The following is a 14,970-nucleotide window of genomic DNA, read 5'->3' as shown; positions in this document are numbered from 1 at the left end:
TGAACAAAGTTTGAGTTAGTTTACTCTACTTTTTTTTTTTAACTTTACAGTTACTTTTTAAGATTAGAAACTTCATTGTTCCATGACCAGTGAGCCACAATGGAGGGGTAAAAGAGCCACTTGCTGCCTTTTGAGCCTCTGTGTGGCGAATCTTCTGATTATTTTATTTGTTTTGAATTTCTATCAAATCTTACTCATTTTGCTCTACTTATTACTTATTATTGCATTTTACTTGAACATTTTAAAGCACTTGTGGGATTTTTATCTCTAAAAAGTGCTATATAAAAAAATTCTTTTTATTTGGTCAAAGTTTATCAACACCAACTTTTTTTCCAGATTAGTTAGTCATTTAAACAACCTTCACTCGTCTGAACACATAGAGTAACTGAATCTTTCTCTTCAAACAGACAAAAACAGCTAATTAAATGTCTAAAGAAAAATGTTAAGTCTTTGGGAAGTGTGGAGTTTCTTCCCTCGTGATGTGTGTTTTCCCCTTTTAACATCCCAATATCAACAACAAAATGATCCATTCGATAGTTAAGACACTTTGGGTGCTGGGATTCCTTTATGGAAAACATGTAGACCAAATAAAAACGGATGAAAAGCTGAGCAGAACTAACTCAGTTATGTTAATTGTCAAATATAAAAAAAACTTTTTTAAGTCTGTTTTTATTTAAAAGCTGATATGTATAAAATTCCTATAAGTTAGCGTTAAAAAATTGAGTCATGAGTAGAAAAGAACTTTTTTTATTTGTTTGGACTGTGAATGAACACGCTTTTATCCATTCATCGCCTCACGTGACGTTTCAAAAATTGAGTGTGTGATCTGTTGGCTCCACCTAGCGGTGATTGACAGAAGTTCAGTTCTCAGTTTATCATCAGAATTACGCACCTTTACTGCCTTTTATGTGATATAATTGTAGAAAAATATGACTTTATATAATATAGGCATACGTGTGCTTTTTTTAAACTTTGCATTAAAAAAACATATTGTATCTGTAAGTGGTTCCATAAAAATGCTGCGACGTGAGACGTATTTTTAACTGTGTCTTAAAGGCATAGCCATAAGACAGAAAATGTCAAGTTCCACTAAAATAAAAACTTTTAAATCATTATTTTACTGTCTGGAAGAACAGTAATGCTGTTACGCTTTAACATTTACTTTGATATGAGAAATATTTTGTTTTAGACTATATAAAATATAATTTTTACTTTCATCTGCTGCTTCTCATCTAGGGTTTTTGGGGAGAGAAAATTGTATTTTCCTTTGTTACAAACGTTTTATTTTACAAAAAACACCAATATTTATTTGTGTTTCTCTTTTGAGATCAATAAAGTTGTACTCTCTTCAAGACAAGTTTTGAATAATGTGATCTCTTTGAAACAGCTAAATCAAATCCAATTACAACTGTTGGTGAGAAATTACTGATCTGCCGCTTTGAGTGCAAGGCATTCTGGGAAAATGAAGGGTAAACCTTACACCAAAACCTAAAGCTGTATATATTTTTTTTTAAACTCATCTGTGAGAAGACGTTTGCAAATGTGAGGCTTATGGAAGGACCACAGATGGTTGGTGCTCCGAGTGATAAAATCCTCTTTCCGGTGTAACCAGAGGAACTTTAACTGTTTTATATTATCAAAGACTAAAATAATCCTAAATTTTATTTTAATTTCACGTCTTTCTCGTGAGGCATCGAAGGGAACCTGTAGAAATGACAGTTAAATGCCATTTCTGCACATAAACTACATTTCCCAAGCTTCATGGGGGCAGAGCTGGACTCTGCAATATGATGGTCTGTGGGGGTTCCCGGAATGTTCCATTTGGTCTGTTCTACAATGTGAAGCAGGTGAGAAAGCAAACATCAGTAAAGTTTTTATTCAGACAAACATTCAGAATAGAGAGGAAAAAAAAAACAGGTAAAAAGCAGTTTGTTTGGTTGACAAACTCAGTCCTTCATAGTAGTGGAAAAGCAGCGTTAGACGTTGACTGTGGTCCAACTGCTTCAGACTCAGTTCTGCAGTGGTTCCGACAGAGTTTAGTGGCTTCTTTTCACACAATCACTTCAAAATCTAGACGAAAGCAAACCCAGGATGTGGGGCGTGTTAGTAGCAGCAGGTGGACTCATCCAGCACCGTTTCAGATTTGACAGAAGTTCTGGTTCTGTGCAGTAAAACCCCGAACTTTCCAGCAGATCAGATGATGAAGCAGCTTCTTCTCCCACTCTGGTTTTTAGTCTGAAGCTGTTATGAGGGGAAGAGGTGATGGTTCTGGTGGATTCTGGACCACTGAGACCCTGTTCAGCTTTTCCAGAAGTTCGGGTTCTGTGCCATCCTCCTTTGGAAGTTCTCGTACCACCTGAGCATGCAGCTGGACGGGATGAAGGTCTCCGTGAGGTTCGGCGTCATCTGCGCCTGCGTGACGGCGAAGGACGCCGCGAAGTTGTAGAGATTCTCCATCATCTTCTGCGTGAACTGCATGAAGGAGTCCACGGTGGACACCGCGGCGCTGGACACCGGCGTCTGCTGGGCCAGCTGATCGAGAGTCTCCACCGACACGCCGAGCTGCGCCACCGACGACGGCGCCGCCGCCATCATGCCGAAGGGGTGCGCCCCGCCCTTCCCGGCCTTCAGCCCGGAGATCTTGAAGATCGCGCTGGGCTTGTCGTTGGTGATGAAACCGAGCAGCTGCCACACCGGGCCGCCGCTCAGCGGGTCCGGGAAGGAGAAGTACACGGCTCCGCCCATGCCGGCGGGGAACGGCACCGTACCGAGCATGAACACCACCACGTGGTTCACGTTCTCGTAGTCCGGCAGGTTGAACACAAACTTGTCCGCGGCGACCTGCAGTGCGTCCGTCTGCACGAGCCTGCCGGCGACCAAACACCCGAACATCCTTGACGAGCCACGGTCAGTCGCGGTTTGGACCCAAAATCCACGCAGGTCGGTTAGCCTGCTAATTAGCCGAAGCTAAATGTTGGAAAAAGTTGAACTAGCGTTCTTCTTCTTCTATGGTGGACCACGCGCGCTCAGAGGTGATGCTGCCCCCCGCTGTCCATATTAAAAACTACAAAATGCCTCATGTTATCAATATTTGTATTTTTAAAATTGAGGGTCTATTATCTCCAATGTTTGAATTCAATTTTTGCACTTTTGGTCCTAATTTTTCCCCTTTTCATCAGATTGGTTACTTAATTTTTATTTATTATATTTTACAGTTTTTAATTTTTGAACCTTGATTTTAGATTCATGTCCTTTTTTACAAGTACATCGTAGAACTTTTTGATTGACGTATTCTCTTTTATATTTGTTTATAATTATCCCAAAACAAATCAGATTTTCTGTTGATTCTGATCTTTCTCTACAAAGCGTTGTAGTTTTGGGAGCCTAAATGGGGTCCAACTTCATTTATTGGAAAATAAAATAACATCTAAATTCCACTTCATAAACAAACCTCCAAAACTGTTAGTGAATAAATACATTTTGACTTTTTTAAACTTATATGGGTCTTAATATTATCCTCTGATGTTTTTAGTTGGTAAGTATTTCAAAGTTTCCTCAGTAAACTTGACTTTGTGATTATTGTTTGCAAATGTCTTTATTATATATTCGAAAGATCCAGTTTGGACGCTGGGGCTCTGTACATGTAACTGAAACCAACAGTTGTCTGATTTTCCCCGATACAATATATATTCTATAACAATTTCAGTGCAAGCTTATATTGCTTTTTTTCATTTATTGATAAGGAAACTGTTTCATTTTGAATAAACATCAGGTTTTGAGTTTAGTTTAATGCAAATATGACCTAAGTTCTGACAGTTCAGGATCTTTTTTTATATTTTAAATAAAATCCAGAATGGTTGAAGAACACATTTAGCTGCATTTCATGCTTCAGTCTCACATCAAGCCTTCTCAACTTTAGTTGAATTTGACCTTTTTTAGATGCACAACTGGAATCACCTGGTCTGCAAAATCTGCAGACCTTCAACCTGGTTTCGAACTAATTTATCCAAAACTGAGGGACCAGCCAACAGTAGAATGTGAGGGGCTCTTTATTGCAGGGTCTACATGACGAGTAAAGTGTTGCTTACAGATTCCTCTAGTAAGGAGGTTCTTTCAATAACAATACATTCAGTTCAATTGAACAGAGTTCGTAGTCAATTACCACACAATTAATCTCAGGGAAATACATTTATTTTGAACTGATAAAATTAAAATAAACACAAACAGAAGTACAACAATGATTGGCAATAATAATAATAAAACTATCACATCAAGAAATTTCAGACTCTTTTAATTTTTTTTTAGTAATAATGATTGTCCAGTTCGTGCCAGTTTGGTTTAGTTTAACTGTAATGTTAATCAAACCAATTCTTAATTTAGTCGTTTCTTTTTTAGTTGCATTCAAGAGCTCATCCAAATCATCACCACAACAAAAAAGATTTGGATCATCTGCAAATAAAACACAAAAATTATTGATTTACAGAATAAATAAAGTCTTTTACTTTTTATGTTCCTTGTCTTCTTTTTTTTCTGATTGAAATAAACCTTTTCCAAAATTCCAAGTTTTAGGAAAGTCCACTTGGTAACATTATCGTTTAGTCTGTGTATGAAAGCCCAAACTCCCCGTGATCTTCAGAGGGCTCAGTCTGTTTCCAAAGGGTCCTGAGTTCCAAACCCTGAGAAGACAGACTGTCAGGATCAGCAGCACAGGAGGGTAAACTGAGGCGACGTCTGCGAGCTGCTGAGATGCGGCGGATTTATTTCCTGTTTCGTCATCGCGTTTGCTGATGACATTAGAGTGGAAGGCCTCATCAGCAATGAAGATGAATCAATAAGCAGCTGACAAGCCTGTGTCACAACCTGGGGAGACAAAGGAAGATGATTGGCTTCACAGAAACTAACGTATTGCCTCAGCAGGTTTGTTTTTGTGGGGGCAGATTAACCCTCCTAGTTTTGCTGGTTTGTTCTGACCAACCATCTCTTGGACATGGACTGAGCAGAACACAGGAAAAAGCTGCATGTTTGACCTCAGACACATCCATCTGAAAAATGTGCACGAGTTGTTCTCTTGCCAGGCTGTAAGTGCAAACTTTCTGGTGGAGCTGCTGGTTTTTCTTTTCGAGTAACTCAGAAAACTCCATTACACACATGTTTTCACACTTAATCTCTCATAACATTCACAGAGTGTCTTTTAAATGAGTACTAAAGCAATTAGTCGTCTCTTTTTACCAACAAACCTGTTGGTGGATTTAGTTTTCCACCACACCCCATGTCGGGTCACAAGGGTCGCTGAAGGCTTTCATTTTGGTTAAATAGTTCTGCAGCACACATAAAAACACTGCATAAATCAATCATTTCTGTTTAGAATTAGTGCCACGGAAAATATGGTAATGGTTTGTGTTTAAGCTTTAAATGGTGCAGGCAGTTGTAACATGTAGTGTTTACTTTTCCTTAATTGTTGTAAAGTTATTTTAATGTTGTAGTTAAAAATGTCAGTTTTCCTCCAGTCATTGTGTTCCCCTGAGGGCATTTGAGCGGTGGAATTTCCGAGCTCGACAGCAGCCCTGAACGCCGCAGACTTGGCTCAGTTCTCGCTCTCAGTCCGGTCGGCTGAGCTCTGCTTACCGGCCCGCTGAGCTGAACTGTGTCGCCGCCTGGGATCAGCTCAAAAGAAATGGGAGTGCCTTGATTTCAGCACCAACACCGGCAAAACGAACGACTGGGAACGTCTTCGTTTGGACGCGAAAAATAGCAGCTCGGCGTATCGGTTCTTTGACGGAGAAAAACTTCGTCCTTAAGGTAAGGGGGGGGGGGTCTGGGCCCGGTGTCGCTTGTGATGAGCCTCCGCAACTGCTGCGCGGCCTCGCGGCTCTCCTGGAACTCGAGGGCCGCGGATCGCTTACACCGTAGTAGGCCACAAGTACTTTTAACGTATAATTACGAAATTATCGGAATGACTCACGCTGTGATACTTTGCGTTTTGTAGTAAGAACGCGACAACTCGAAGTGCATTTGGCTAATTTTTTAAGTGAAAAGCTGAAATCGGCACACTCGGATTGAGATAAGCTACTCTGCCGTGCTAATGACCGTTAACCGGCTAACACGGGCTCACGTCTGCCATCATCATTCGAGGCTGTTGACACACATTTCAGGACAGTTTTAGGTTTCCAGTTTATACTCTGGTGTTACATAGTAGCTGAGCGACACGTTCGAAACTGTTTTAAAAATTGCTGTCAGGAATAATCGACATAAATATAATTCTTTTTGTTATCCAGCGTTGCGGCTAACTCCTAGCAGATCTCAGCTCAGTCTATCCTCTTATGTTTGATAAAATAATCAGGCAGCTGTTGCCCCGTTACTAGCTCCGTCAGACCTTGCTGGGCGACGCAGTTTCTGTTTTTTTTTTTTTTCCTTTTTCTTCTGTGGGGTCTCAACAAATTAAAACCCAATTTGTGTGTGTTGTTTGCTTGTTGACGTTGTGTTAACCGGGAGTCACAGTTGACCGAGCTGTAACCGTGCCAACAGCGCGTGCCGTCCTGGATCCGTGACGTCTCGGACCACAGCTGCTCACATCAGGCTGTGACACACACACATACACGCACACGCGCAGCCAAAGGGGACAAAACATCTGCCGGGAATTTGACTTTTCTCTGGGCAGTCACCAAACCTAAACTGTTCAACCTCCGTCCGGTTGGTACTTCTGTCATGTAAACACAAACACTGTAATTTTAGTTTTGTAGATTCACATCAGGGATATTTACATCTAAGAGCGGCTATAGTTCCCCAAACGCATCCGGTTTCTTCATATTCAGACTGGAGGCTTTGTTTTTCCTTTGAAACAGGTTTTCTTAGAAACCTCAAACGGGTCTGAGAAAAGCAGGCACACAAAAACTTGTTTTACTTTAAACCTTAAAATTGTCTGTAATAATTTAAACTTTTTTCAGAAATCAAACATTAACTTCAATTCCTAAATTTGCTGAATTTGTTTTATTGCTTTACTGATGTGCAGCGTTTGGATATTGTCAACCGACTACATTAAACCAAAACAAACTGAGCTCTAGAATATTGAAAGATAAAGGAAAAAAAGATGTAAAAAATCTGGGATTCATTCAGGAGCAGCTGACGAGGCCAAAACCTCTTTTAACTAATCGTGCAAATATCATATTTACAATGTTACAGTAATCCTAGCAGCTGAGTGTGTACACTGCCACAAACGGTAGCCTAAAACTAGGAAAAGAACACTAATCTAAGAAGAAAATCCCTAGAAAGTAGTAAAATTATCTGCCCACGCATCAAGTAATCTTTACTTGAAAAGAAATCTGATAAGATATCAAACTCTAGAAACAAGCATAAAACATGGAAAAATTAAGCTAAAAAAGCTAACTTTTTAATATAATTACTTAAAATTAAATGTTAGTTAGTTAATAGCCCAATAAGAAGTTTCTTTTTGTTGAGTCTAAGTAAGTAGTTTGTTTTGGAGTTTTCTTGTACCCAATTGTAGTTTTTATATTGACTACAGTGACTAATCTAGTGTAATAAGTGAAAATGACTGATTTTAGAACAAACTGAGTGAAATAAGAATATGAGCTTAGTTCAAATGGGCCCATCATACTAAATCCTTCTAAAAACTAAAACTAGCTCTTATTCATAGAACATAAATTAAAATATTTGTTTCCAAAATAGATACAACCAAAGCCTGTTTAATATTTAATGAGCTTTTAAATCCTTAAAATTGAACCAAATTTACAGTGCAATTTGATTATTTCTTTTCAAGTCTTTAATCAAGTTTATTCTATTGTCAAGAGTTTGGAGCAAAATGATTTTGACTCACCTTAATAATAATTTCCTTATTTTTTAATTCTAACAGACAAAAATTCTCCATTGTGCTGATTTTGAGAAAAGCTAGAAGTTAAAACAACTTTAAACCTGGTAAAATGCCTTGAATGTCTAAAAACAAGGTTTGAAATCTTCGCAAGGATCAAATAGCTTGTGCTGTGGTTATTGTGGTTTAATGCAGTGAAATATTGAAATATTATTAATAGGCTGCTTTCATAAGCAGATTGATCTTTGAATGCTGTTTTATTAATGACCAGATCAATGTGTTTCCTAGAGTCAAACTCTCCTTGAACTGCACAGTCCATGAGTTTTCTGCAGTTCAGAACCATTAGCTGTTTTCACTTTAATATAGATCATTCTTTTAATAAAAGATCTCTGGCACCAATTTGTTTTTGTTTTTTTTAATAGTTTTGACAACATAAAGCTTCAACATTAAGGAAGAATCAGTTATACTAATCAATTCCTAATACTATAGTAATATAGAAATTGATGGATCACTTATGTGAGCATTTAGTAGTTGTTTGTGACAAATTTTCCATAATTTTGCTGTAAATTTTGACTTGAATTTTGAATTGACTTGTCAGCTTTTGGGGAAGATGCTTATCTTTAGCGCCACATGAATGAACAAACAAAAGATGCTGAAAAGAGGAGCATCTTATTTATGTCTCACAAAAACGGACAACTGTGATATTGACAAGTTCCCCTAACCTTTTTGAAGTTTTAAGTACATTTGTTCATTCACATTAGGGCTGGACGATATGGCCTAAAAATAAAATCTCCGATTTTATTGTTTTTTTTAACCCCCCCACAGACACACACATTTAAGGAAAGCAACAAGTACAAATGGCAGACAACTTAAGTTAAAGCAAATTTTGCTTTTATTTAAGCAAACGCAATGGGATGAATACTAAATAAATGATCACACTCTTGGAATCAAAGTCCCAGCTGTGTTTTGAGTCCCACTTTGTAGTCTAGACTAAAAGGAGACAAACATTCACCTTGAGAGTAGCACCATTTTCTAAAACAATACAGTTCATATCTGGGGGCTAAGGTTTTAATTAAACTAATAAACCCCGTCTTCTCCATGGTATATATGGGTACCATGTCTTTGGCTATATGCAAAGCGACCGCTTCGATGATTGTTCTCCACCGTGCCCCTTTCCTATGGATTGGTACCGAGCCCCGGTATTGAACGAGCCCCGGGGCAACATTCTTCAAGCCCGCGGTCTCTGTAAGATCTGACCTCAACGGTTCTGCTATCGGTACCGGAGAAGTCGCCTTTTTTTTGGTGTCCCTCAAAATATAAACTAGAGCTGTGACGGTATGGGATTTTTGATCACCGCGGTGATGAAGCAGCAGGAGTCGCGGTCAACCGCACCCAAATGCGGTTGCAAACCAAATGCGCCATTGCACAAAAACTGGATTTAGTTATTTTTTAAATCGCCCGTAACAAAAAATTCGAATTAATTAATTCAATCGATTTTTCGCTCAGGCCTAATTCATATTAATCATTTGATTTTGTCGTCTTGCAGTAGTGAGTATTCTGCTTGTTTTAGAGGGAAGTTTGTCGCATGTATATCCTGTACCAAATAATGTTGAGCCATTTTCCACACAAGTTTGTAGTTTAGTGTTGAGTGTTCACTTATTATGCTGTCGTCACCTTTAGCGCTTCCAATATCTGATTTAAATGGTTCCGTCAGCATTCGGCACCGACTTACTTATTTGAAGTTGGCGTGGATGTTCCAGTTATTGTTCTGATCAGCTGATTTTACACACTACCTTAGACACCGACACCGTTTTCCTGAAAGTCATGTCAGGTTCAGGGAGGGAGGTCTACTGCTCCTGGACAAGTGGAGACAAGGAGCTCATTCACTGTGCTAAGGAATCAAGCAGCCTAACTGTCTGTGCCCTCAGATAAGGTACCAACGTCTCAAAATAAATCTAGAAGTTAGAAAGTAGCAGCCAGTTACTGTTGTACTTGTTTCTCCAGAGAAAAAGCTCCTTCAAACATGCATCTTGAGGAGTTTTGACCAAAATATTTCTCTAAAACATTTCAGGATGAAACTGAATGTCCACCATGGCATGTCAGTCGGGTCTGGACCTTCACTGCATCTTCGTTCTGTTTGTGACCCAGTTTGAGCTCAGCTTTAGCTGTTGTACTGATGGACCCACATGAATATACTCTGATTGTGAAGGACATCATGCTCCTCTCACAGCAGAGGCTCCAGGAAATGAATGATCTTCATGTTTGACCGTCACCACCTGGAGTGACTTTTTATCATGGAGGTGTTCGGACGCCGATGTTGACCAGAAGTACTTTGTCAAACATTACCTGAGCTTTCCAAACCCACTGTGTTACCATGTTCATTTCAGAACAAAAGTGTCCTAAAAAGGAGACTTTGTGTCTTTAGGATTTATTTTTAAAAAAACAGAGGAACAGTTTGAGGGGGGAAAAAATTTCTGCTAATCCTTTCAAACAAGCTACACATCTGACATGTTTATTCAAGCCTGTTCATGAAGCTTATTGTGTTTACATTTATAACTAATCTCATTTAGACTCACATGGTCATAAATCAATTCAAATTACAATCAAATCTCGTTCAATTCAACATGAATTTGTCAAATTTCTGCTAGATTTAAATAACTTTTCTAAAATCAAACAAAAAGGATTTAATAGAATCAAAGTAAATGGTAAATGGCGTATACTTATATAGTGGCTTTCTTCCTACAAGGACAAAGCGCTTTACAGTCAACGACACATTCACCCAGTGACACACACATTCACTCACACATTCACACACTGGTGGCGGCTCCGCTGCCAAACACAGGCGCTCGCCTACCACCAGAGGCAAGGTGGGGTTCAGTGTCTTGCCCAAGGACACTTCGACTCATGGGCGTGCATGAGTCGAATTGTAGATAAGATATGAATTGTACTAATAAAGCTTTTAAATTTCAATAAAAACAAGGGAAACAAGAGTTCACTGACAGGTTTGGACAGAACTTGGCTTGACCACATCTGGTTGGTTTTATGAACTGATCTGTTGATCAGTATCTTCAAATGGAGTTTTTACAGTTTTTGATGCGACTTTTGAATCCAGGCTTCACAGGTAAAATCCCATTTTGGTGCACCTCTCACTCTCTTCCTGTCACCACAGAAACCTGCCCCCTCCATCTCATTGGTTGGATGAACACCAAACAGCGTCTCAGCTGTGACCAGTGATTGGGCACTGAGCCAGACGGGGCAGCCAGAGGACAGCCAGGTGAGCCTTTTATCTTTAACTATTAAGATGGGAGAATGACAGACACTGGAGATGCATGAAGATCCACTTTGTCACTTAGTGCCCTCCCAGTGCCAAAGAGAGGTTCAGAGAAATGCAGCCGGTTCTAAGTGATGCTTTGGGGTTTGGAAAGCAAAGTCCTCAGGCTGCACACGCAATGCTTTAAAAACAACTACCAAATAGACAACTTTTCTGACAGAAACTTTAAATTTTGAGCTCAGGGTTTCATATAATATTGATAATTAAGGCAATTAGAAATGACCCAGATCCCTGACAAACAATCCAACTTCGTCAAAGATGAAGTCTGACGTGGGTTTGTTTATCTGCCAGGCTTGCCATCATGGCGGATGTGGACCCAGACACGTTGCTGGAGTGGCTGCAGATGGGACAGGGCGATGAGCGGGACATGCAGCTCATCGCCTTGGAGCAGCTCTGCATGCTGCTGCTCATGTCGGACAACGTGGACCGCTGCTTTGAGACGTGAGCTTTCCTGTTTTAAGAGCCGCAGACGCTCGTGTGCTCAGACCTTTGAACTCCATCTTCCTGTCTGTCAGATGTCCTCCTCGAACGTTCCTCCCAGCGCTTTGTAAGATCTTCTTGGACGAGAGCGCTCCTGATAACGTGCTGGAGGTCACGGCCAGAGCCATCACCTACTACCTGGACGTGTCGGCAGAATGCACGCGGAGGATCGTGGGTGTGGACGGGGCCATAAAGGCCCTGTGCAACCGGCTGGTGGTGGTGGAACTCAACAACAGGACCAGCAGGGATCTGGCTGAGCAGTGTGTTAAGGTAAGAGACTTGGCTGTTGCAGCAGAGAACCTGAGACCTTCAAAACCTCTAAAATCTGCATAACATGGAAATATTACCAAGTCTTTTAGGAAGGTAAATTGCTTGTTCAGTTTCAGTTCTGGCTGCTCCATGTTCCCTGTTCCTTCATGGATGATTGATGGAGGAATTGTTGCTGTGGACCATATCGTCCTAAAATGAACAGACGTGTTGTCGGTTCCTAAATCTCTTTAGCGCAGACGACCATAACTGTCCTGGAGTCGTTGCAGCTGTTTTAAAGTCAGGAAAAATGTAATAAAAAATGCCTCCATCATGGTCTGTGTACATTGAAATAGTTGTAGTAATTTCATGAAAAGAGTACTGCGCTTTATGTGAAGCATGAATCACTGGGAGATGGAGGGCAGAGCACAGGTTCTGAGGATTCTGTCATTGCCTTCTAAAAAGATGATTACCTCAAATCTAACAAGATCCATTAGTTTTCTGGTGTGACAGAGTTCTTCTTAACATTGGAAAATAGACATTTCAAAAAAACATAGCCCAGTCAGTAATGTCAAAATAAAATGAAACATGGGATTTTACTGGTCCTAAGCTAAAGAAAGAATACAGCCGTCACTTCTGCACGGGTTACTTGTTACCACCAGTGTAACCAACACTGGCCTCAATGGAACCAGAGCCTTATAAGCCCCTCCCACAGGCCAACTAAACAAATATTGCTTTTTCCAAAGGCATTTTTACCTTTGCCTTGCAAATATTCATTCATTCATCTTCTAAACCTGTTTTCTCCCTTTTCAGGGCCTTGCAAATGTAATTTAGAAAAAACTTAAAGACATAGCAAAATTTTGAAGCAATTTATTTTATTTTAACGTCTACAATTTGAAAATAAGCTTAATTTGAAAATAATCATTCGCACAATAACAATTTTGACATGTGTCATCCATTCCCGTTTTCTGGTGTGAACATATTTGTATGATGATGTTTAGGAGGATCCGGTTTGAGAGTTTATGATGGGAATAGCTTGACGGGGATTGCAATTCTATTTCAGACCAAAGAAAATGAACTATTGGGATGAAATACAAGTGATGTATTTGTGTGTGTGTGCGCATGTGAGAGGAGGAGGGAGGGAGTGTCCGCTGCGATCCAGAGACACTGCAGGGGGACTGAGGAAAAAAACAACTTATGCTGACAATTTTGGCACCGTCATGTAACCTGTGATGTTGTTTCATCACATAAAAATGATTCAATTGTTTGTATTCTTGTTTATCTTAATCTTTTAGTCTCTGTTGAAGGAGGATTTCGGTCAGCTTTATCCCTTAATGTAAACACATCTTCATCATCTGCATTGCAGCTAAATCAACTGGGTTTTAGCTTCAATGCAGCAGCTCAGGTGCAGCTCCTGAGCTGCGTCTCAAACGCAGCGGTTTCTGTCCACGCTCATTAGATAAACACTGGTGAATTTTGCCTGCAACACTTCAGATGAATGGAGATGCCTTTAAAGAGCTCTAGCGTGATGTTAAAAAGTCCAGAACGGTTGTTTGAGTTTCAAACCTGTGACTGCAGGTGCTGGAGCTGATCTGTACCAGGGAATCTGGCGCCGTGTTTGAAGCCAGCGGTCTGAACTGCGTTTTGAGCTTCATACGCGACAGTGGTCACCTGGTCCACAAAGACACTCTGCACTCTGCAATGGCAGTGGTGTCTCGCCTCTGTAGCAAGATGGAGCCGCAGGACTCTTCTCTAGAAACCTGCGTGGAGTCTCTGTCCAGCCTCCTGAAACATGAGGATCACCAGGTAACCGGGCGGCACCCCCACCGGACACCAGCTGGTTCAGAAATGCAGCCTTCTGACTCAAAGACGCTTTCTGTCCTCCAGGTGTCAGACGGTGCTCTGCGTTGCTTCGCCTCATTGGCTGATCGGTTTACTCGTCGAGGCGTAGACCCCGCCCCTCTGGCCAAACATGGACTGACGGAGGAGCTGCTTTCCCGCATGGCGGCTGCCGGAGGTTCCGTGTCGGGCTCTTCTTCTGCCTGTAAACCAGGTCGGCCCTCCACTGGTGCCACACCGTCTGCCTCCGACTCCAAACTGAGCAACCAGGTGTCCACCATCGTTAGCCTGCTGTCCACGCTCTGCCGGGGGTCGCCAGTGGTCACTCATGTAAGTCCAGTTTTTTTTGTTTTTTTAAACAAAGTTGCCGTGTACTAAAGCTGAACCTGGTTTTCAGGACTTGTTACGTTCGGCACTCCCTAACTCCATGGAGTCTGCGCTGGGAGGAGACGAGCGCTGTGTGCTGGACACCATGCGGCTGGTCGACCTGCTGCTGGTGCTTCTGTTCGAGGGGCGGAAAGCGCTGCCAAAGTCCACCGCCGGCTCAGCAGGTCGGATCCCGGGGCTTCGCCGGCTGGACAGCTCAGGGGAGCGGTCGCACCGACAGCTCATCGACTGCATCCGCAGCAAAGACACGGACGCCCTGATAGATGCCATCGACACTGGAGGTGAGAGCGGCCGACGCACTACAGTTCCCATGAGCCTCTGCCTTCATGTAGAAACTGGAACTGAGGATCAAACGCGTGTGTGTCTGCTGCCTAAGACTTTTGATGACAGAGTTTGTTCTCTTTCAGCTTTTGAAGTGAACTTCATGGACGACGTGGGACAGACGCTGCTGAACTGGGCCTCAGCTTTTGGAACACAGGAAATGGTAAAAAAAAAAACTTTAAATCCGACTGGAGTTGAAGTTTAGACGGGCAGAGGTCTGCATCTGTTTGTTGATTAATGGGTTTTATATTGTGAATGTTATTGGGAAGACTCCTAACAAACTATTTTTTCAGAAACCGTTTAAGTCCATCTGTAATCAGCTTTTCACCTTTTCTGCTTTGATGTCTGTTGGCTGTGAATTATTTAGGCAGCAAAAAATAAATCAAAGTTAAACCCATAAAAGCAAAAGTGCAATGTTGCTGCAATAAACCATTATGTTTCATATTAGATTTTACGCAGAAGGAAATTCGCTTTCTACACTTTTTCTCGCCTTATCTGTTCAGATGCCAATGGAAAAGAAGGAACTTCTAAGTCACAGTGACTT

General features: G+C 41.1%; 2 protein-coding genes across 4 annotated transcripts in view; one reads left to right on the top strand and one right to left on the bottom strand.

Annotated features, from left to right (window-relative positions):
• Window positions 1-1,855: 1,855 nt before the first annotated feature.
• hikeshi (Hikeshi, heat shock protein nuclear import factor) lies at window positions 1,856-3,703 on the bottom strand. The gene has a single exon (XM_004082141.4). It carries the CDS (start codon window positions 2,890-2,892, stop codon window positions 2,299-2,301), a length of 594 nt encoding a protein of 197 aa, XP_004082189.1. The 5' UTR covers window positions 2,893-3,703; the 3' UTR covers window positions 1,856-2,298.
• A 1,752-nt stretch (window positions 3,704-5,455) lies between these two features.
• hectd1 (HECT domain E3 ubiquitin protein ligase 1) overlaps window positions 5,456-14,970 on the top strand; it is a 28,735-nt gene continuing 19,220 nt past the window's right edge. The window contains exons 1-8 of one of the 3 annotated variants that reach the window (XM_020713930.2): window positions 5,456-5,799; window positions 10,992-11,096; window positions 11,445-11,594; window positions 11,669-11,903; window positions 13,458-13,685; window positions 13,767-14,048; window positions 14,116-14,386; window positions 14,513-14,589. In XM_020713930.2, the coding sequence (XP_020569589.1) occupies window positions 11,455-11,594; window positions 11,669-11,903; window positions 13,458-13,685; window positions 13,767-14,048; window positions 14,116-14,386; window positions 14,513-14,589 (1,233 nt within the window). In that variant the 5' untranslated portion in view covers window positions 5,456-5,799; window positions 10,992-11,096; window positions 11,445-11,454. The remainder of the gene's footprint in view (window positions 5,800-10,991; window positions 11,097-11,444; window positions 11,595-11,668; window positions 11,904-13,457; window positions 13,686-13,766; window positions 14,049-14,115; window positions 14,387-14,512; window positions 14,590-14,970) is intronic. The other 2 variants (XM_011490137.3, XM_011490136.3) reach the window with 2 other exon arrangements.

Source organism: Oryzias latipes, chromosome 22 (genome assembly GCF_002234675.1).
Source record: "Oryzias latipes chromosome 22, ASM223467v1".
Taxonomy (NCBI): Eukaryota; Metazoa; Chordata; class Actinopteri; order Beloniformes; family Adrianichthyidae; genus Oryzias; species Oryzias latipes.
Note: the sequence above shows the minus strand (reverse complement) of the source record. Positions and strands in the feature narration are given on the sequence as shown.